This window comes from Nothobranchius furzeri, chromosome 1 (assembly GCF_043380555.1).
Source record: "Nothobranchius furzeri strain GRZ-AD chromosome 1, NfurGRZ-RIMD1, whole genome shotgun sequence".
Taxonomy (NCBI): domain Eukaryota; kingdom Metazoa; phylum Chordata; class Actinopteri; order Cyprinodontiformes; family Nothobranchiidae; genus Nothobranchius; species Nothobranchius furzeri.
The window spans coordinates 109,996,210-110,017,865 of NC_091741.1; the positions used below are offsets into that span (position 1 = coordinate 109,996,210).

Below are 21,656 nucleotides of genomic sequence, written 5' to 3' on the forward strand. Positions count from 1 at the left end.
TCGTAATAACGAGAAACTTTCTCGTTTGAACGTGTTTTATATCGCGTAATAACGAGAACATTTCTCGTTATTACGCGATCCTGGTCCTGAGTTTTTTTTCCCTGCACTGACGGTAATACGCTTCCGTAGAAAAGTATGAATAAGTAATAATAAAATATCAAGTGAGGCAGAAATCCATTTTTAAATTATATTCACACATTCGCATACGTGGTGAAGGCTGTTATTACTTAAAATTTTTATTGACACAGGAACATATTTTTATTTTATTATTTCCGTATTTGTGTGAGGGAATTAAAAGAAGGTATAAAAACAGCTGATTTCCTGGTAACACGTGAAGCACGTGGAGCTGCTTTGTGTAGGAAGCAAAAGTGTCTGTTTTTAGTCTGTGAACGAATCCTTTCTGTGCGGTTCAGTTCGCTGGTGCTTTTCAACAGCAGTTCCACATATGAATGCTAGGCGGCGGTAAAACAGCTGTAATTAGAATCAATACCAACGAAGAAGAAAAAGAGTAGGAAGAAGTAGAAGAAGAACCATAGCAACGCTAAACAACATGGCGGTCTCGGCCGCTGTTTTCTCCATATTAAAGTCTCTCTGGTTGTTTCTCTCGATTACTTCTGTCGCTTCGAACCAAAGTACAACTAACGGCGCGTTTAACACGACTGAGCCGAACTTTAGTCACACCGTTACGGATAATTACACAGAGTTCGAGTCCACACCGAGCCCCGGCGGAACGGAGAATTCCCCCGTAGCCGCCGAGCCGCTGCCTGTCTCGGGCCATCTGCTGTCTGCCAAGACCAGCGGTAACCGTCCACGCTTCCTCTGCTACTGTGACAGGGTCCCCACGCTGCGGTTTAATGTGTGTGTGTGTCCGTCCATCAGCTGACAGCCTGTGTCCCTGTGATGAGGTCCTGGGTGTGTGTGACACCAACTGCTGCTGTGACCCAGAGTGTGGAGGGGAGGTGGTTCTGTTCACCAGCTGTTCGCTCGGTTCTGTGAGGAGGTTAGTGGACTGGCTGGGTTCCACCTAGAACGGCTCCTCTGCTCTGCTTGGTTCATGTTGCTGGAAGGTCCCTGCTGCTCTGGTTGGGAACAGGTGTGGCGCTCAGCTACATCACACAGTGGTGGTGATTAAGGAGCCACATGGAGCAGAAGAACCTAAATAGGCTCTGAGACCTGATAATTACATCTCTTCCTATTGAATGTTGCTGTGTGTTCTTATTAAGCTACACAAAAGCTGCCTGACTTGTCTCTGCAACTCTGCAGTGGCAGCCAGCAGCTGTGTAACCAGGAGGCAGCATACTACACTCTAAGGACCAACGTGAATGGCTACTCAGAGCTGCAGTCAGCGGTCCAGAAGGAGGACAACGCCAACATCTTCTGCATCCGATCACAGAATCGTAAGACACCAGAATTCCTTAGGAAGAACCAGTTAAGCTGTTTGAATTTAGTCAGTTTGACCGCGTCCACCTAGGCCCACTTGATCCCATTAAGGGTGATGGGGACTTGGCTCCCATCTTCAGCTGTTATTAAGTGAGAGGTGGTGACGCACCTGGACAGGTGACCAGTCCCCTAATTAAATTGTTATTTAATAACTTTAATTTTAGCACTGCGCAGTGTGTGTCGGGTCTCTAGATGACTGATAGAAAACATCAACTGAGAAAAGCTCTCACACTCAGCTATGTGTAAATAAAGAATCAATCAGGACGTATAAACTAAGTTAAAACCTAAACAGTAAACCATGATTAAAACCAGATTAAAGTTCTCTAGTTTGTTTTACTTCCAGGTTTATTTTTCTAAAAGGGGTTTGTCTCACCTGCTGTGTGATATTCCTCTCCGTAGGTATTGATGGATTGTCCCATCCCTCTCCAGCTCTTCCAACTGATACCAACTTTGACCTGCTCTTTAAACTGTTTGCTCCTTTTCTGTGGAGGATGGAAAACTCAGATCAGGCAGCCCCGGCAGGAGTCCAGGACTCACGTGGATACCAAGTGAGTCTTGGGCCCAATCCCAATACTCGCCCTCGTGCCCTTCAATTGCACGATCCCGACCACGGCTGCGAGTGCGTAGGGTGTCTCGATTCTCAAATGCATAAGCTGATCATGCCCCTTTTGCACCCATGATCCACACTTCACTCAAGTCTGCAGCGATGCAGACTTGAGTGAAGTATATTACCCACAATCCATTGCTGCAGGAGAAAGGGCTCAAGTTCCATATCCGAAAATATGTATTTTCTAATGAAAGTAGTTAATTTTAGAACAATTAGTTGATGCTCTGAAACTTTAAGACAAAGCAGCGAAGAATGCCAATTTATTTCAAATAATTGTTTGGTTGTTTGTTTGAAAGTTTTTAATAAATGTTTTTAAACAAAGTATCACAGCAACCAGCATCCCGGCATACGCAATGCTCCCTGTCTCAATTCTGTAATTATTTGCACACTTGTGTACTACGCACTCGAAGCCTTCCAGCGCACTTTCTCCAAATGCACTTGGCTGAAGACCACAGGGAGAGTATTGAGATTGGGCCTTAGTTGGACGGAACAAGTATTAATGGGTCCAGTGTCGTAAAAATTAGTTATGAAAAACAATCCTGCATATGCAATTCAATGTATACGTTTAAAAACTGCTTATGATAGTGCTAAATATGATCATTAAAGCAAAAACAAGAAAGAGAAACTAAAAATGTCAAATCAGAATCAAAGATGTCCTTTTCCATGCTGTTTGGTTTGAGAGTGATTTGGTGGTAGTTGAAGTCAGAGGTCAAACTTTTAGGTGCCATGGACCACAGGCATACGTAGACCCCCCGTGGGCTGGTGCTGCCTATTGGAGCTACTGTAGTGGCTGGCCGCCATCTTGGATGGGTCTCCATTCGCCCCCAGTGCATTTATTTCTACTGAGGAAGGCGTTTAGCTAACTAAAGAACACATTTAATTATGTTTTTCACAAAATCAGACACATGATATTGCATGGCAGTTCTAATATAAATATAATTACATAAAATAAATTAAAATACAATCATGGCTTTTGCAGCCGTCATTCTGCGTTGACTCTAGTTGGATTTGGAGAGCAAAGAGACCCAACCAATATGGCGGCGAAGCTGTTACGCTCTCCAGCACATAATGAGGTGTCTACATATTCGTGTCTACGCCAGGGGCGAATGATCTAGTGTGTTAATGGTTCGTGATCGTAGTGATTGCTACAGTGTGACGACTGTTACATCGTGTTCATTGTTACAGTACGTTCACAGTTCTACTGGGATTACTGTCACGGGGTCCGCAATTTCTTCTACCCCTAAGAAGCTACGGTGTTATTGTTATTTAACTGTTATCGGCTAGAAGCTAACATTAAGTTAACGATGCTAAAGTTAAAGTCCCACAGGGAGCCTAAGTCTCCTCCCTTTCCGGTCGGCTCGTGAGTCCCCAGAAGAACAAATTATGAATGCAAGTCAACGGGGCTAAATGAGTTATTTTCTAATCTGCTGTGCCTTACGCCCTCGATCACTCTTGTGTTGTACTTATATTTGAATCAAAAGTAACGATGGGTGTTTTGAACACGCCAGTCACGTACTTTGAGATTTGTCAGCTTGTAAACGTTTGTAATTAGCCTGACTATAAATCAGACATCAGCATGTCGCATATGTGACATCACCACAGAACCTCCTCTCCCCTAGCGTAGCTGCTACTTACAACATGACCAGCTTTGTGGTGGTTCTTTCCTCCTGTGGGAAGTTTGCTGAACTTACCGCCCTTTTCCCTGAATTTTCTCCGTGTATGGTTCGATGACGTCACTTTCGTCAAGCGCATTTGTGGTCCTGGACTTATTTTCACACAAAACCTAAAATAGCATTGCCCCTCGTTTAAAAATATGCATTTTGTTTATATCACTATGTGAATCATATGTGAAAACCCATGGAATATAACAAGTGGAATTAGAAAATAGCATTTTGAGTCCCGCTGACTTGCATTCATTTTGTCGTTCTTCTGGGGACCTGTGGTCCGGAAGTAGATGGGCGTGACTTAGGCTCCCTAAAGTCGTCATCACACACTGGTGAAATTACATCACTGTGTCTGACCCAGCCCCAAGGGGAGCGGTAAGCTGCAGCAGTGGCTGTGCTCAGGAGCTATTAGGGGGTTTAACCCCCCCAATCCAACCCCCTAAAGCTAAGAGGCGAGGCATTGGATTCCATTTTTACAGTCTTTGTTATGACCCGACCGTGGATTTGAACGCTGATCTCCCAGTCCCAGGGTGGATACCACTAGGCCACTGAGAAGGCAAATGAAAGGTAACAGTCAAGTAGAAAAATAGCTGGCTCTAAAAAAGTCTCAAGTTGTTGGTAATAGAAGAAGTAACTTATCTGTTTACCAACTTACTGTGGATGACTCGTCTTCACTCGGCATCTTGAACCGTCTGGCACTGATCTGTAACTGACACCCGCCATGAAACTTGTTCCAGATCAGGGGTATCAAACTCAAACTCACACGGGGCCGAAATGAAACTCTGGGACGAAGTCGCGGGACAAACTTAATATTTTTTGAAAAAGTGACGGCAAAGTTGCACATTTTCTTTATCAACATATATGCAATTTTGAACCTTTAAATTTGGAAACAAACTTATTTTTGCATTAACACTGAATGTGGAATAACCAACTTACACACGAGCAAGTCAGTTTTAAATAAAACACATCAGTGGTATTCATTACTTGTGGTATAATCAGCATTTTTAAAATCTATTCAGGATTTATGTTTTCTTGTTTATTCATTTTTCTTATTTTTTATTCTCCTTTTTTCTCCTGTAATACGTGTCATCGCTGCTGTGACGTCTAGCTTTCCCCACTGAGGAACAATAAAGGGATTTTCTATTCTATTCATCTATCTGCAGCCTTTCCACTTCCTGTTTACTGTAGGTTAAATCTTTTCTCACGGGCCAACAACAAAATAAAAATATAATTTTATCTTAAATGAAAATGCAACATCTCACCTGTTAACTTTCATGTTTTGGAGCAGAAAAAGAGCATAAAGCCAACATATTTAAAGCTCAGTTTGCTCCACTGGTTTACTGTGATGCTCACCTGTTCCAGCCAGATACCTGCATCATGGGGTTGATCTGAGCTGAGGAGGAGACTCCTGTTGTTTTGTTCATCTTCATCATAATAATGACAACATTAGATGACAACAGGTGCTCACATAGGTTTGTGCTGATGAACATGTCTGAGCAGCTTGACCGCGTTGTTGTGTGTCGGGGAGGAAAAATAACAACTACAGCAGCCACAGAGCTGTGCTGATTTCAGCGTGTCGCTGCTCGCTGGAGTTATATCAGCTCTGTCCAGAAGTTAGTTGGAAAACGTTCTCTTTCAGTCGTGAACACATTACTGAGCGGTTAAAATCTCCGTTTCTGGGCTTCAACGTCGGAAAATAGTTGAGCAAACTCGGCGCTGAGAGAGAGGGGTGTTTAGTTTGTCCGAGACAGCAGAGCTGAAGACACTGGCAGTAGTGATATGTCGGTCGCAAACGAACCGGCTCTTAAGAGAGAGACGAGAGGGAATGAGGAGGAGGAAAAAGGCGAGCGAGAGAGAGGAGAGTGTGACGAAGACGGTGAGAAAATGAGCGCCAGCAGTCGGAAAGTGGAGATTCCTTAAAGTGTTCAGTTATTAAATCCATAGAAATGATAAATATTTGATATATTGCATTTTTTTACATTAGTGAATAATTTTACATATAGTTTTGCGTTATTTTGGTTATAAATGAACTCTACGCAACAGAAAATCTGAGGAGCCGAAAGAGCCGGCTCTTTTTGGTGAGCTGAGCCAAAAGAACCGGCTCTCTAAAAAGAGCTGGAATTCCCATCACTAACCGGCAGCAGACGCTGGAAAAAATGCAAAGGAGGGAGCGCTTCGGCTCGCTAAGACCGCAAAGCATCATGGGAGTTGTAGTTTTTGCGGTAAAATCGGCCAGCGGGTCAGTTTTAATATATTTTTGATATTTATCTCGCAGGCCACATAAAAATGCTCCGTGGGCCACATCTGGCCTGCGGGCCTTGTGTCTGACACGTGTGGCCTAGAGTGTGTTGACTCTTGCAGGTTGTTTATTGTAACAGAGTGATGACTGCTGGCGATTTGCTGTTTCAGTACGGTGACCTGTTGCTGACAACAGACTCCAGTGGACAGAGGGGGACCTTCCATCTCCCAGGTCCTGGTGTCACTCCTGACTGTGTGAACAGCCCCACAGGTAAAAGATTAGCCACCGCTCAGCAACAGCAGTTATTCCACATGTCCTAAAAGTCTTACCTCTGCGGTTTACATATTAACCTCATTAAATTACAATAACATTCTTTCAACGTTGAACTTTCGGTTCACAACAAATCCATGTTGTTGTACATTTAAATTTGACTGCATATTAGCTAAATAACCCATTGAGCTGGATTGCTTTCAGTAACCGTGGGCTCATCGGAGAGCGGCACATCAACCACGTTCTGTCCAGGCTTTAATGCCGACTCAGAGACTGAATTTACAGCTTATCTTCCTCTGGGCAGGGTGTTGCTTGCCATTTGGGTACCAATGCCTCCCCCTGAAAATAATACAGTACTTTTTTAGTGTTTCTCTTTATTTCCAAAAAACCTCCTCAGTATTAAAAGGTGAATTTAAAATCTTGATAAAACACCAAAGTAGGTTTGAATCAACAATTGCACTACACTTTAAAGGCGTGTATCACTGAAAGATGATTAATGATTATTTCTGATTATAATGGGTCACTCTTTAGTTTCTCATGCAGGCTGAACATGAAAATAGTCTCCTACACCTATCTCCTGCATTAGCTTCTGATAAAGGGTGAAACTCTAGGATTAGAAAATCCTGACAGATCTACGTCACTCTGTCACTGAACATTCATGGACTCACCCATCCTGACTCACGACGGGGAAGGCTGTTGTTGGTTTAGCGTCCAGGAAACAGCAGAGAACGTCTCGGCTAGTAGAAGCTAACTGTCAGCATTAGCAACTCCACCACACAGCAGACTTCCTCCATGCTCGTGTTTTTTGTGGAGATAAAACATCAACGTTGCAGAGCAGAGTCAGTGGTAGAGTTGTGTTGCTGTTAGCCAATCAGAGGAGAGATGTCCACATGTCAGGAAATAAGACTGTAGATCCTGTGGTCTGAAGTCCCCGAGTACAACTTACATTCACTAGAGAGCACAGCACATGAATTGATTAAACGAGTGAGCCGCATCTTTTAGATAGAAATGGTTGATGGCTGCTTTCTGATTATTCTCATTCTGTTTGTTTGCTGCAATCTGACATCAGAGTAGGAATAAAGGAAACACCAATTAGGGTTGTTCCTTCAGTGGTGTCCCTGGTTTTATTCACAGCTTTCCTGAAGAACCAGAGCAGCAGATGTTCTCGGCGTGTGGTCCTGAAGCAGGACTGCAGCTCTCTGTCCGCCCTCAGCTTGGACACCTACACCAACATCCAGCTGCTTGCTGTAAGTCTTCATGTTTCTGTCAGTCCATTCAGTCCATTTCACTTCAGTAAGACTGCAACAAGTACAAGGCATAGTCAGAGTTGAAATGTTTTCTTTATGTCGTTGCTGCAAACAGCATTGTATGTAAAAATGTAAAAGGTATGAGAATAAAAAGGCTGTGAAAAAGGGACAAAATACCTGGTGGTGTTGTGCAAACAGCAACATGGATAAAAGAAATCCTAAGACTAAATATCAAGGAGACGCATGTGGACCCAAGTCCTCCGGATATTAACGAGTGTTGAAGTGAGTGTGAACTAAACGGATAATATAAGCAGTAGATTCTTCCATTTGAACTTTCTAGTTGTTGTCCAAGGTGTACTGGGCAGGGGTCAGAGGTGGAAGATGGATAAAGCTGTCTCTCAGACCCCGGTCACGCGTAGCCGGTAGAGGTGCCGGAAACATTGTTGAATGTCCGAATCAAGATTCTTATTTATAAAGATTCTGAATCAATCCAAAATTTCCAAGTTTTGTTACTTGAGACTCCAAATATTTCCTGGTGTTTGTCAGGGTCCGGGTTAGGGTGGACTTCCAGAGCAACCCGCTCCTCCATCACATTCAGGGCTCACTAACTACAGAAGAAAGTAGTAAATCCTGGAACTGACACTCAGTGTGACTCAGTGTATTGCTTGTGACTTGATTTGGATAGAGAATCGATTCCGATTCGAATTGTCGCCCTGTGAATCGGAATCAAATTGAATCATGAGTTGTAAGACTGACACCCCTAGTAGCCGGGTACCCCAACAAAACAAAGGTAGTTTTCAGCGTTTTGGCCAGTCATCAACATAAAAGTTAAGATCATCAAAGCCAAAAGCAATTCTTTCAAAAACGCCGACCAAAGTGGAGATTTGCTGAATGTACGTTCTCAGCGTTTGCTGTGGACATAAATAACCGGGTTTTAGGTTTCGCCATGTCACTGCCCACAACAAAAACACTCTGACGTCACATGTGCGGCTTGTGTTTACACTCATCTACTTCTCTATGTCGTATCGCATTTCCACACGGGTCAGCTCGGTCTAGCCCTGGCGGGGTCGTCGTGTTTATATTAGCGCTATCTGTGCGTTGTTCATGCAGAGCCGCTGAAGTTCACGCCTACCTACTAGTGGGAGCCTCTGATAGGTGGGCAGAATCAGCCAGCGGCAGCTTCCCGCATACATGATTCACTAGCAGCTGGAAGCAGTGGGATAAACATCTTCTCTGGCTGCAGCTCGGACCCGACTGACCGTCTGCTGTGAGTTCTGTTGGACGTGAGAGGAGCCCAGGCAGCATGCTGCCCAGTGGAAAGGACAGGAAGCTGTGTGCTTCATGTCAGAGACACCAAAAGCAACAACTCTCGCCTTTTTTTGTTCATTAACTTGCAGCGCTTAGGAAGGACTCCACGGCTCCGTGCCCCTTTAGCCCCACCCACTTTTGCGTTCTCGAGAAGGCGGTGTAAAGACATCCTAGCTCAGGTGGAACTGACCTAAGTATAAACGGGCCACGTTCAGACAAAAGACGACATTCAACAAAGTTGTTGCCTGCCAAAGAATGTTTTATGGCCTTTACGGCAAAGACGCTGACGGTTTTGGGAACTACTGCCACCTACAGGCTTGGCATGCCAATGGATGCGTTTCACCGTGCGTCAGACGTTTTACTGAAACAAGGTGGTGTGGGCCCTGAAGGACAGGACACACCTATATGCAGCACTCTCTCAGCACCACGCTGGCTACATCCTGCTGTGTAATGTTGACGTTCTCAGTAGTGTACTCACCCAGTGGAAACCATGCAGTCTGCCTCCGCCTCCAAACAGTTCACACACATCAGGAGATTTGTGCAGATTGTTGCTAGGAGCTGAGGGGTATGTCTTCATTCATCCATCAGAAATGAATGACTTCATTTCCTTTATGTATCTTCTGCTTGATCCACTGAGTCGGGTCATGAGGGCAGCAGCCACTTGGGTCAGGTCCTCCAGGAGAATCGCCAAGAAACAATCCCTCCACTGTATCCACGCTCCACATCTTTGTAAAAAATATTGAAAAAGCAATTGAGTCCATCTACTTTGATGGGTGGGGACTCGACAGGTGAGCCAGTAGAGACTCGCGTGGCAGCACAACAAGATACAACAAGTCAGATTTGCATAATTGGAAGTGGAGAAGAGTAGTGATTAGACACCCGACACCTCTACAGTTAAACTCCTGTTAAACAACCTTTACTTGTTGTTTCATGTTGAGTTGAATCAAATTTATTCATTTTTTCTCACAGGGAAAGAATGCAGACGCAGCCGTAAGTATTTATTCTTTTAACAGTTTTTTAAATCTTGTTATTAAAAATGGAACAAATATTTACCAGTGAACTCCGATCAGAACGTGCTGGACAGCAGGAGAGCCAGAGACCTTCTGCAGCTGCAAACCTCTTCGACTCGCCTACAGGAGGTCTAATTTACACCCAGAGCAGCTGGGACAAACCGGAAACAACCTTTCAGCTGTTCCAGGTTAGGATGGGACCACCAGACCGCTGTCTGTAGGTCCCAAAGCTAGAACGTGCAGCAGCTCACGCCACAGCCGTCACTCATCCCAGTCCCAACCTGAGAAGAGCTCTTCTGCTCTTCACTGGCCCGACTTTATGTCAGCAGATTTTACAGATCAGTGAAAACGTTAAGATCTGATCTTTGCTCCGTGTGTGTGTGTGTGTGTGTGTGTGTGTGTGTGTGCGTGTGCGTGTGTGTGTGCGTGCGCGTGCGTGTGCGTGTGTGTGTGCGTGTGTGTGTGCAATTTTTACATATGAACCAAGCTAAAACTGATTCACTGGCTCATCACTTTTATTGAAGTGCGTTAGAGTTAGAGCGCCATAGCTGAGATGGTTGAAAGGCTCTCCGGGCGTCTCTCCGCTGTGAAGATAAGATCCAGGAAGGTTCGGGGCGGCTCCGACCGAACTGCGTCCAGCCGCGGACCGGATCACAGACCGAAAACCAACAGCTCCATTTAATGAGCATGATCAACGAAGCTGCTTCTACGAACCACGGCCTCATTAACCTTCTCCCTCGAGGCGGACCTCCTTCACCCCTAGATGCTGATGATGGCTTGTGTTGTCATGTCGGACGGGATCTGCAGCTTTCACTTCTGCATGAAAATGTTATTTTAGAATACAATCAAGTAACGAGGGAAAGTATAAAAAGCAAATCATTCCTGGTTTTAGGGCAGGAGGACCGAGACAGAGGCTCAGTTCTGCGATGTAACAGAACCGTTCTGCTGCAGGTTCGGTACCAAGTGGAACTAATTTTGTTCTGGTTCTGGTTCCGAGGTTGTTCCTGTGAAGTTGGCTTCAGTCATCTTGGAGTCCACAGAGGGGACATGGAGCGAGCTGACAGACGGAGGTGGAGAAAACCTCACCCCAGTTCTCCTTAACTCCTCCTGCTTCAACGTGGTGGTCCAGGTGAGACCTGCTGGTCCAGTAGGAGTCTGACATAGTGTGCTGTCAGTTCACTTTCATACTAGTGAGATGGTGCTCCTAACCCGACCCCTGATCACCTGTCCAGACCTGCAGCTTATAGTGAGGACACTTTTCTCCCTTTAACCACAGTTCCTGTAGTAGCTACTCAGCGTGGCTTGACACAGGTTGGGTGGTGTTCCATTAACACTGAGAAACGGCTCTGGTGGGTGGGCTCGCCATAAAGCGTGGGGGTGTTGCGCTGGGCCAGTCAGCAACCACATTCATCTGAATTAGCATTTTTTCCATGACTCAGCACGCATGGAAGCAAGACCTTATCCAGAGATTAAAAACGACTGAGGTCCACGTTCCATTGTCCCATCCACATTAGGAAGTCGAGACCAAAATGAAGACGACTGCAGTGCGAAAGCATTCTTATTTTTTATTAAATACAAAGCAGTAAAGTCATCTGGACCTCGGCGTCCTCGGTGACGGACAGTCTGGGGAGGCAGCCTAGAACACGTTACTGAAGGAAATGCTGTGAAATGGCAACATCCCAGTGTCGGTAGGTTCTAATGGAACCATGGCTTTTGTGACCATCAGTTTGTTCAGAGAACTGATGAGGAGCTGTTTTAGTACCTTTAACTAATCAGTAGGTGTTTGATTTGTCTCTTCAGGTGGTCTATGTGCTGAAATATAACCCAGCTGGTGCAGTGGTGAATGCTTCTGTGTCTCTGGTTCTTGGACCTGTCCCTGAAGCCGCTCAGCTGCTGGATCAGCTGTTTCAGATCCAGTTTATTCAGGTACAGTACCCCACTGGGTCTTTCTGTGTCCCAGTAGGATTCCTGGCTCATCAAGTGACATGCTGACCCTGCAGGTAACCACGGCTTGTGTTTTGTGGAAGCAGGGCTGATGCATGGAGGATTTCCTTTCTCAGTCTAAGTCTTAAGTATTCAAATGAACAGTTGGAAAATGTCTAGTAGTGGACTCAGTGGTCTCCTTTAAAGAGCAGCCGAACACACATCTGTTCAGACGGGTTTTCGTCGGAGAAGGCTTAGTAAAACCCAACAGCGCCACCTAGGGTACGGCTCCCTAGGAATCGCTAAGCCCTTAACGCCATAGGCCAATTCACTCAAGAAGTTCAAAGATGGCGTTGTTCCGACGTTCAAGTTTCATTCATAAAAGTTTAAAATCTTTCTCTGAAGTCAAGAGACTTCATCAAATTTAACCGCAGTTGGATCTTCCCAGGTGGTGAATTAACTAAAGGAGAGCAGTGGGCATCCCACCGCCTCCAGGACACCCAGGAAACAGTGCCCACTGAAGACAAAAACAAAATCCCGCCACCACAGCAAACCACACAGGGGGGGGGGGATGCTACACCGGGGGAGGGGAAGAGCACCAACTACCAGCAGTCTCCAACTGGGAGCGAAAGGAAAAAACTAAACTACGCAGATATAAAGAGAGGCATTAAATACAGTCCTGTGGGTGGAGGAGTGTTGGTCATCCATCTGAGGACTCCGCGTTGATGGCCCACTCAGGTGCCTGCCTGCCAAGACTCTCAGCTGTTTGGGTTTCAGCCACACCACAGCTGCTTTTGGTCCCACAGCTCTAGCAGGTCAATGCCATTAGCTCGCCGTCCATCAGACGTCCCGGCGCCATCCTAGCCTACCACGGTGGCTCCTTTGGCCCTGTAATGGCTCTGTAAGCGTTGTCCCAAGCTGGCTGCTCCTCAGTTGTGCCCCCTCCTCATGCACTACTTAGGGCAGACGGAGAAGGCCCAAGCTCTGACCCCCCCCCCCAGCTTGTGGAAGGGAGGGATTGGTCACCCCATGCTGATGGGATGGCAGTAACCAAAAGCCTGATGGAGTAACAGCAATCAGAAGCCTCAACACACCAGCTGTGGTGAGCCAGGAGGCCACCAGGGCCCTGATTGGCTGGCTCCATAGTCAAGGGGAAGTGACAGCAGGTGGAGCAATCCGCTCCACTCTGCCACACATAGAAAAGGTACAGAGAATGGAGAGAAGTGATGAAACTTACTGTGGTGTCAGAAGCCTGACTCTTACTTTGATGACGTATTTGGACATCGGTGCGGTCGTGATGTGACAACGCCGCCAGCTGCTGGACGTTTAGCTCATCTCTAAGTCACTTCTACCTGAGAGCACTTCATCTGACAGTTACTCCACAAGTAGTCTGGTCTGGCTGCATTCTTACGGATTTGTCTCAGTACATTTTTCCTGAGAACTTTTATTCTAAGGCCGCTCAGTCAGATGTTTATTTATTTTTTATGAAACCTGATACTTTATTCTCTATGGTCTGGTGTTTGATCTCATGTGTGACAAAGTTTTCCTGAGACCCGAGGATGTCCTGTAATGCACATTTAAGAGACACGTTTCTGTCGTTCCACAGCTACAGACATGTATCTGGTAACGAGTGAATCTAGTTTTTAGTACAGAAAAAGCTGTCCAAAAAAACAAGTCACACGATAATGCTGACAATCAGCTAAAGGCGTTGTCTGTTTCACTTGTTTATGTAAAGGAGGCCGGTGGAGAAGTGGCTGTCCATCACAGTGGGAATCCAGGGTACGTGGTTGGACTGCCTCTTGTGGCGGGGAAAAGGACAACAGAATATCCTTTTTTTCTGACAATGATGGATTTCTCCGTACGAATCAGACAAATCTCACTTGAATAAGATTTTATCTCACAGACACAAACCATTTCACTTCAGAAAGAGGGAACTATGCTCTGAAACGTTCCAGTAGCCAGAAAGCATATTTAGTCACTCTTTTACACAATATGTTGCTGAAATGTTGCACAATGGTGTGCTACAAAAGCACCTAACCCAAACACAACAGCAGTGGGAGGAGCTCTGCCCTGCAGATTTCAGCTCTGTTCTCCTGCTTAGACACACCCGAGTCAATGATTGAAACACAAGTCTGTTATTGATGTAATGCAGGTGTGTTGGTGTAGAAACAGAAACCGTGCAGGTAGTGGCCCTCCAGGGCTGAGCAGCCTTGTTTTGAACTGTGCTGTTTAATTACACCAAGTGTTGTTTAAGGGGGCCCTTTACTCATTTGTAATACATCTGCAGTGATCGTTAGGAATGAAGGCCTTGTGAGATGGGTGGGCACTCAGATGCATCAGTTTCCACACAGAGAATTCAGCCAGAAGGTTGTAGCTTCAGACGACAGGATCTGGAGTCTTATTTCCTGATATTCAGACAGCTCTCCTCTGATTGGCTAACAGCAACACAACTCTACCACAGACTCTGTTTGCTCTGCAACGTTGATGTTTTATCTCCAAAAATAACACAAGCCTGGAGGAGTTCTGCTGTGTGGTGGAGTTGCTAATGCTAATGTTAGCTTCTACTAGCTGAGACGTTCTCTGATTCCTGGACGCTAAACCAGCAACAGCGTTCCCCATCGTGAGTCAAGATGGGTGAGTTCATGAATGTTCAGTGACAGTGTGATGTAGATCTGTCAGGATTTTCTAATCCTAGAGTTTCACCATCTAGTTTCTATCAGAAGCTAATGCAGGAGATAGGTGTAGGTAGGGATGAGCCGACAAGTATCCGGTACGGATAAAGCATTTTTGATGAGTACGAGCATAAAACGAGTAAAACTCGTAAATGTCTGTAATCGTGCTGAAGGAAAATGCTCATTGGGTAACTGACTGTCTTCAAGCTCTGTGTTTGGCCAGTCACATAGAGCGCCCGCCCCTCCCTACACACCAAACTCTGCAGTCTCAGTCCGGCCCATGCATCCACGCACACACACACACACACACACAGACAGTAACGGATCTCTCTGTGCTTGCTTCACTGTTGCTCACGTTTCTTCAGCGCCCCCTAGGTTTTCAGCTCGCCTCTTTTTCGGTTGAATATTTAAAGTTTCTTATTTTGTAACGTACGTGGTGCATTTGACAAGACAGAGCTCAAAACGGCTCGTGCTGCGTCAGTCACTGCCTCCGCTCGGCTCTCTCTCTCTCTCTCTCTCTCTCTCTCTCTTAGTTCATGCACTTAAACATTAATGTTCTGATTTTATTGAAAAACTTGTTCTGTAGTAGTTACTTTACTATTGGGATCAAAACTATTTAATCTCAGTTCTGAGGCTGCTCTGTAAATAGTTTTCTAATAAACAATACACATAGCAGCTTCTGATCAATCCATATCAATTTCAGACTTAAAATAATGTATTGCTGTAAACCACACCCACTTCCGGGTTAGGCAACGCCCATTCCGAGTACAGATACAGATAGTGGTGTACTCGCTCATCCCTAGGTGTAGGTGACTATTTTCACATGCAGCCTGCTACTGATCTTTTAAAAATAAATAAAAGTGGTTTCTCAGTGAAGAACCTCTTTAATAACTCATGTATGACTTGTTCTTCTTCACTGGAGGACTCTGCAGTAGAGAAGAAAAGTTGCCCCACGATATAAGACTGACTTTGTCAGGAACCACTGCTTCCTAAAAAAAAAAACAAGTTTCTTACCATGTGTGTGTCACAAACATGCTTCCTTATGATAAACCCAGTAGATGGAGGCAGAGGGATGGTATGGTACCAGACCAAAAGCCACTTTCCTTTGGCTCAGTGAAACACGAGACCCTGCTCCACAAGGTGCTGTAGCTGATGGTTATCTAATCTGACTTCAAACAGAACCTTCATCCTGTCCAGGGCTAAAAGGGTGGAGCCTCTCTTCAGTGATCAAAGAATTAAAGGTGGGGTTACACCTTATCAGTCCATCATAGGTCCAAGAAACAGCTAGACAGACACACACACATTCTCTAACTAAAAGGTCCTGTAGAATCATTGCCTTTACCTGACACACAAGTTATAGTTATAGCCAGAGTCTCTGGAGAACAGAGACAACATGAGAAAATGACCCAGCTGAGGTAGAAATAATTTTGGTGAAACAAAAATGTAGACGTTTTAAAAATATCCAAGTCCTGATATAAATGTGAGGATTTGTTTTTAAAGCCTAAAGTGTGGACCATGGTGGGGCAAGATGTAGCTCTTGAACAGGTTTTTCTTTCCACAACTGACCAGTGATGCTGGTATGTTCTCTTGGAAGTGAGATGTCCACCTTAACCACTTCTTCCACTGGGATCACCAGAAGCATCAACCCCAGGGAAACATTGTCTCTGCTCACCAGTGCAGAAAACCAGGACTGTCTGCTGGGTCCACACCAGCGCTCTCCTGTCCTGTTTGGTCTGGAGTCAACGTCAGGCTGCACATTAAGGCAGTTCCCTCACACGTCCATCCTAATGAGTGGATTTATGACTCGGGTCCTGATGGTGACATATCTTGTCCTTTCAGACTGGATGACATAGCCAACTGCTCTTTGGTGTCACAGCTTCTTCTAGATGTTCTGAGAGGACCTAACTATCCTCAGGACGTTGCTTCCTTTGGAAACTGCTCATTAGACCGTTCCCTGGACTGGGTGCAGATCGAGACTGACACCAGTTCTACGGTGAGGTCAGGTTAACCCTCAAACAGTAAGAAAAGACTTTTGTAAAACATTAAAATGCAATAGTTCTCTTGTGTGGTTGTCATGATTACACATAAAAAGTCAGACTATTTTGAAGGGGGGGGGGGGGGGGGGGGGGGTTTAGACGAATTATGGATATAATAGTTGGGACGTTATTCTGTTAAATTCACTGCCCAATATTCTGCTTGTCATTTTCAGGAAGCACAAGGTTGCAGCATACCACTGTCACTCCATTTAGATATCGAATGGACCAAATATGGAACCCTGGGGAACCCCCAAGCTAAGATTGTCAGTATCAAAGAAGTTATCCAGATCAACACCAGCAGTTTGGTAAGACTTCTGCTTTTATGGAACACTGGTTTTTCTGGAAAGTGATGAGGAAAAGAAAAGAGAACATACCTACTTTACCAGACTCGTGTCCTTCCTCCACATGGTTAATTTGTCTGTAAAGGTCTCACTAACTAAAGCCCCATTCCCACGACTCGTGCAGGTAAAAGTCTGCTCGACTATTGAAACTGAAAAACAGCTCTAGTAGGTGAGCTCATCATCCACAAGCTGATCTTTGCCCGACACAAAAGTAGCATGAGGTGAAATGTGACACAAAAACGTAACACAATGGCAGATACGCTAGTGACGAACATTCTGCTTAGTCTCTAGCTTTTTGTCAGACTCTGAACACGGTGTAATGATTTAAATTACATTTTATTTAATAAGCCATAAGACGTAGGATTCCATAGGAAATATGAAATCAACCTTATGGATCTGTTGGGTTATTTTAACAAGATTGGAACTTTTAATTGCAGGGATTAGATAACCGCTTCATATTCACTCAGAGACAACAGAAGAGAGAGTCAGGTTTTAAAAGTTTAAAGATTTATTACTAAACAAATTAAAACTAGACTAACTTAAACACTAAATGTATGGTGTAACTAAGGTGAATGGGGTGAGGTGTAATGTTGCTCAGAACCAGCAAATCCGAAGAAGCGATTAGTTCTGATGGGAACTGAAGGTGATGTCTTCGCGCTAAGCTTTGGTTAGGAGATTCATAAACACATTCGATGCCATTTGCCGGTCTACGTACCCTGAGCGGAAGTCCCGTCTAGATCAGGAGGTGTAGAGGTCCAGCTTGACCTTATGGAGCTGAAGCCTGTAGAAGCAGCCACGGCAGCCGACCACCAGTCTTGAGATACTCCTGGGTCACGACAATTTTATTGGCATCTGGTGAGACCCAAACCTGGGTCATGATGGTTCAGCTTTTATTCTGAAAGGAACCGTTGTAGTAGTTGTAACAGCAACAGATTTTATCCAGCTTGTCGTTGGTTCTTTTGGCTGAAGAGGAAAGTTACGGATTGGCCACTCCGACAACTTCTCTAGAACGCTTTGAACTGGCGTTAAAGATGGCGTGGGCATAGTTTTATACTTCGGATGTTTTAGTGTTTGGTCGAATGAAAAGTTCAGAGATTTACCAAAACCACGCCTCCGTCAGATTTGGCAGATTCTGATTGGATCAGTAAAAGTAATGTGTCATGTCTTTTAACGCTACGTGAAATCAGTCCTGTTGGAACAATTAAAGTCATATTACTTTTATATTCTATAGGATTATAATAAAGTAATTAATATTTTGATTTCACAGATTGGTCACCTTTTATTTATTGACTAACACTTTGCGTGATTAGGTTTATTAAAATAGAGTTCTTTAATTTATTAAAAGGAGAGAGTCCATTCTTCATTCTTCTGTTGAGCTGGAAAGAAGCAATTTTATAACAAATGCATGAGACCTTGAGGCCATATCTCATGCAGACTAGTTCTGTGTCAGAGGAGAGGGGGAAATGACTTTTGGTGGAAAACAGTCATTTCATTCTGTTACAACGGAAACGGCAGCGAGGCGGAAAACTCTAGAGCAACTAGATTCCACACCTAAGACGATGTTGTGTTTTCGGCCTGCTTCGGTGTTCTTAGATCCACATGGAAGACAGTAAGTACTGAAAAGGGGGAATCAAACAGGAATTGGCGACTTTGTGACCATGACTGTTGGCCACTAATTGGCTATGGGGTGGAGTCACTTGTTGTTCCAGAACTTTCTGCCTGCTGCCTCGCTACCCTGAAAAAGGCGAGGCTTCTGTACACAGACACCACTGATTCCCCTAACCACCACCAGCAGGCAAGGAGGGTGAAATGTCTTGCTCAAGGACACAAGGACTCCCGACAGACTGAGCGGGCGTGAACCTGCAACCCTCTGGTTACGGGACGGGTACTTAAGTCCTCTGCCACCGTTGCCCCATAGAAAGTAAATTTCTAAGTCTGTTTCGGCACCGGCGGTTGGACGGCCTCAGGTCAGGTTTGATCCCAGTGTGGGGTTATTTATGAATTACCTCACTTGTTAAGGTTGAACTTAGTGCTTTTCAACGGGAGCCAGTGGGGACTTGTAAAAAGTCTAGGGTTGTGTTGAAAGGAAGAAACAGATGGGTCACGCTGACGGACACCCTAAAATACTCTCATCTCAAGTGTCTCAGCAATGAATGAAAACATTTTAGGATTGTTTTCATCCCAATCAGTCTAGCGTCGGAGGGTTTTTCCATCAGAACGATGGTGGCTGGATCATGTGTGGGATGCTACTGGACATTTATAAAACAGTCTGATTCTAAGCTGGTGTTAGCCCCTACTTTACAATGGAAGCATCAACGGCAGCGGAACGTCACTCTTTCAAATCAGAACCCACTGTAGTCTGTGGGGGTGATTCAAACCAGCTGCTATGCAGAAATCTTCCGGGACATGACAATTTTTGCAGTTAACCTAGGGCTAGACAGAAAATGACACACAGTTTCAGTGTAAAACCCCCGGTAATTGTCAAAATAAGATTATTGAAGTGACAGATTCAGATCTATGTAGATTACATCAATACAAGTGACCTAACAGCTTATTTACTCGCAGCTTTATTCCTGGCAGTAGAGAGGAACAACATCTTATGACATCAAACAGCAATATCAAATATGATTTCCTTCTTTTTTGTTTAATGGTGGATAGCATAAACTTGAGGGATGTTGTTTTGTTGCGAGTTATAAAGCGAGAATAGCAGAGAAGCTGTTCCGCGGCTGAGATTCTCCCAGCAGGCAATGAAAGTCGCGAGTAAACCATTAGACTCCGCTGATTTTTCCATTGGAAAGCCGGGGTTAAGGAACGCCTGGGGTTTTCTCAAAGGCGCCTTGCTTACGAGGACACCGTCCTTCCTTGGTCAAAGAAAACAGTTCAATAGAACAGGCTTAACTCACGAGGTAAAGTTATATTTTATTTGTATAAGTTTCAGTATAAGTGTATGAGGGACTTTAACTTTTTAAATAGTGTATATATTGCTTAAATTATTTATATAAGCAAGTTAGTACCCACTGGCCACCGAAGCTGAAACTACCAAGCCACTAACCAACCATAGATGGGATCTAAAAAACATTTTGGATGATAGCTACAATTAGTTGACTTGTATTTAAACTTGAAATTTGCCCCCGAAGTAGCTGCCAGCTTCTGATCTGCCATGCTTTTGAAAGTACCGCGCTGTATTCAGATACATTTTTGACCAAGAGGGCAACAAGACACCTCCCATGTTGGTCATTTAGCTAAACGGCTAACAAACTAAGGACAAACACTTCTGCCATGACCATTGGAACACACCATGGCGGTTCCTGATGGCATATCTCCTAGGCAACCAGGGTGGGACCACGACATCAAAGCTGGGTTCTTTGACATTGAGAAACACCCTTGGTTTACCTAGCTGTTAGCTCGTCAGTCTGTCCTCAGCGGCCTTGTCTAAGTCCTCTGGGAACGTGTCCTTGTCCTTAGCTGGGTTGTCTCTCTTTCAGGATGTGTTGTCTGGAGGCAGTGCCGTGTATCCGATCAGAAGCTCCGTGTCCTTCATCCCGGTCTCTGCTCCTGCTGTCCCTGGACTCAGAGCCACTCCCACCTTCAACGCAAAACTTCCGTTTGACTTTTTCTATCCATTTGTTTGAAAGCCCCCCCTGGGTTCCCCTCGGAGACCGCTGTGTTCTGTATATTATGTGATTTTCTATAGTAGTTTCTAAATTCATATTTAATAATAAACATGTTGTTTATCAGTTATGTACATCTTTTATTAAAACAGCATTCTGGTTCCGTTGGGTTTCACAGTCCATGAAGAGTGGATCAGCCGGTTCTTCTGCAGACGTTGCTGAGAGAAGACTCAATATAACACATGTCCAAGAGGACTGGTCCAGGATCAGTCAGAGACTTCAATGTTGTGTTTACTCAACAGGGTGAGCAGGTTCTGGTTCTGTTTGACCTAACAGACAAAAGCACTCAGACTGAGTCTCAAACAAAGCTTTTAGAAGGCAGAAGCATCAGAACAGGGACGAGCTGTGGAGGAGACATGTCCCTACTGTACCTGTAGAACCAGACCCAATCAGGTGAGAGGACTGGTCAGTGCTAAAACCTTCCTATTTCCTGGAACAGCCTATAAACCTGGAAGACATCCGATTCGGTCCTCTCCAGGCCCACACCTGGTTCCTCTAGGTGCTACAGCACCACAACATTAAGGAGACACCTCTGGTCCACTGAACAGAACCTGCTGATGTTCTGCTACGGCTGCAGAGACTTACTTTTACCTCAGTCCAGATTTTAATACCAAGGTGGATCACCTGGATGTTTTTCCTCACAAAAACACAAACAATGATGTGTTTCCATGTTTCCTTTGATTCACTAACTGCAAAGTTTGTTCCTTCAGAACATGTTTTGTTTTAAGAGGAGAAGTTGTCCTTTTACAGTAAATCCCTGCTGCTGTTGCAGGAAATAGGTGAACCAGCCTCTTCGTCTCACACTCACGAACGATGCCGAGTGAAGAACAGGAAATAAGCATCATGATACTGAAAAAGGGACTAAATGCGCCAAAGCACCGCTCAGCTAAACCTTCAGGCTTGGTTCCCACAACCCGAAAGCCCCCGCCAGTACTCGCTGCTTCGGCCGTGACAATTCTAAAGCCTGATTCATGCTTCTCCATCTGCGTCAGTGCGGAGACACGCACCGTCCTTGCGTGTCTGCCGGAGACCTCCGCAAGGACGGACGGAGTCGAGCTCTCTTTTCTAAACATCCGTCAGTCAAGACGGACAACGCAAGCTTGTGATTGGTCAGGACGCCGCTGTCGTCTACACCAGTGGTTCCCAACCTTTTTACCAGTAAAATTTTTGACGACCCCCTCCCATTCTCTCTTCCAGTACAAACAGTATTAAGAAATGATAAAATTGT

The 21,656-nt window shown here is 44.9% G+C and overlaps 2 protein-coding genes across 4 annotated transcripts in view; one reads left to right on the forward strand and one right to left on the reverse strand.

The window, feature by feature from the left end:
• Window positions 1-370: 370 nt before the first annotated feature.
• On the forward strand, window positions 371-20,494 carry LOC107386014 (tectonic-1). The gene is made up of 14 exons (XM_015960209.3): window positions 371-800; window positions 880-1,000; window positions 1,264-1,397; window positions 1,840-1,988; window positions 6,121-6,220; window positions 7,355-7,467; window positions 9,745-9,765; window positions 10,783-10,914; window positions 11,586-11,711; window positions 13,444-13,532; window positions 16,005-16,142; window positions 16,220-16,373; window positions 16,590-16,721; window positions 20,243-20,494. Exons 1-14 carry the CDS (start codon window positions 551-553, stop codon window positions 20,387-20,389), a joined length of 1,806 nt encoding a protein of 601 aa, XP_015815695.3. The 5' UTR covers window positions 371-550; the 3' UTR covers window positions 20,390-20,494.
• Window positions 7,399-21,656, reverse strand: part of hvcn1 (hydrogen voltage-gated channel 1) — a 31,035-nt gene continuing 16,777 nt past the window's right edge. The window contains exons 6-7 of one of the 3 annotated variants that reach the window (XR_008562747.2): window positions 9,254-9,500; window positions 7,399-7,519 (exon numbers count right to left, since the gene is read on the reverse strand). Coding sequence is in view for 2 of the 3 variants with exons in the window: in XM_054738867.2 (XP_054594842.1) it covers window positions 9,360-9,500 (141 nt within the window). In the remaining variant the exon portion in view is untranslated. Of the gene's footprint in view, window positions 7,520-9,151; window positions 9,501-20,481; window positions 20,698-21,656 lie in introns of those variants that run through there. The other 2 variants (XM_054738867.2, XM_054738868.2) reach the window with 2 other exon arrangements.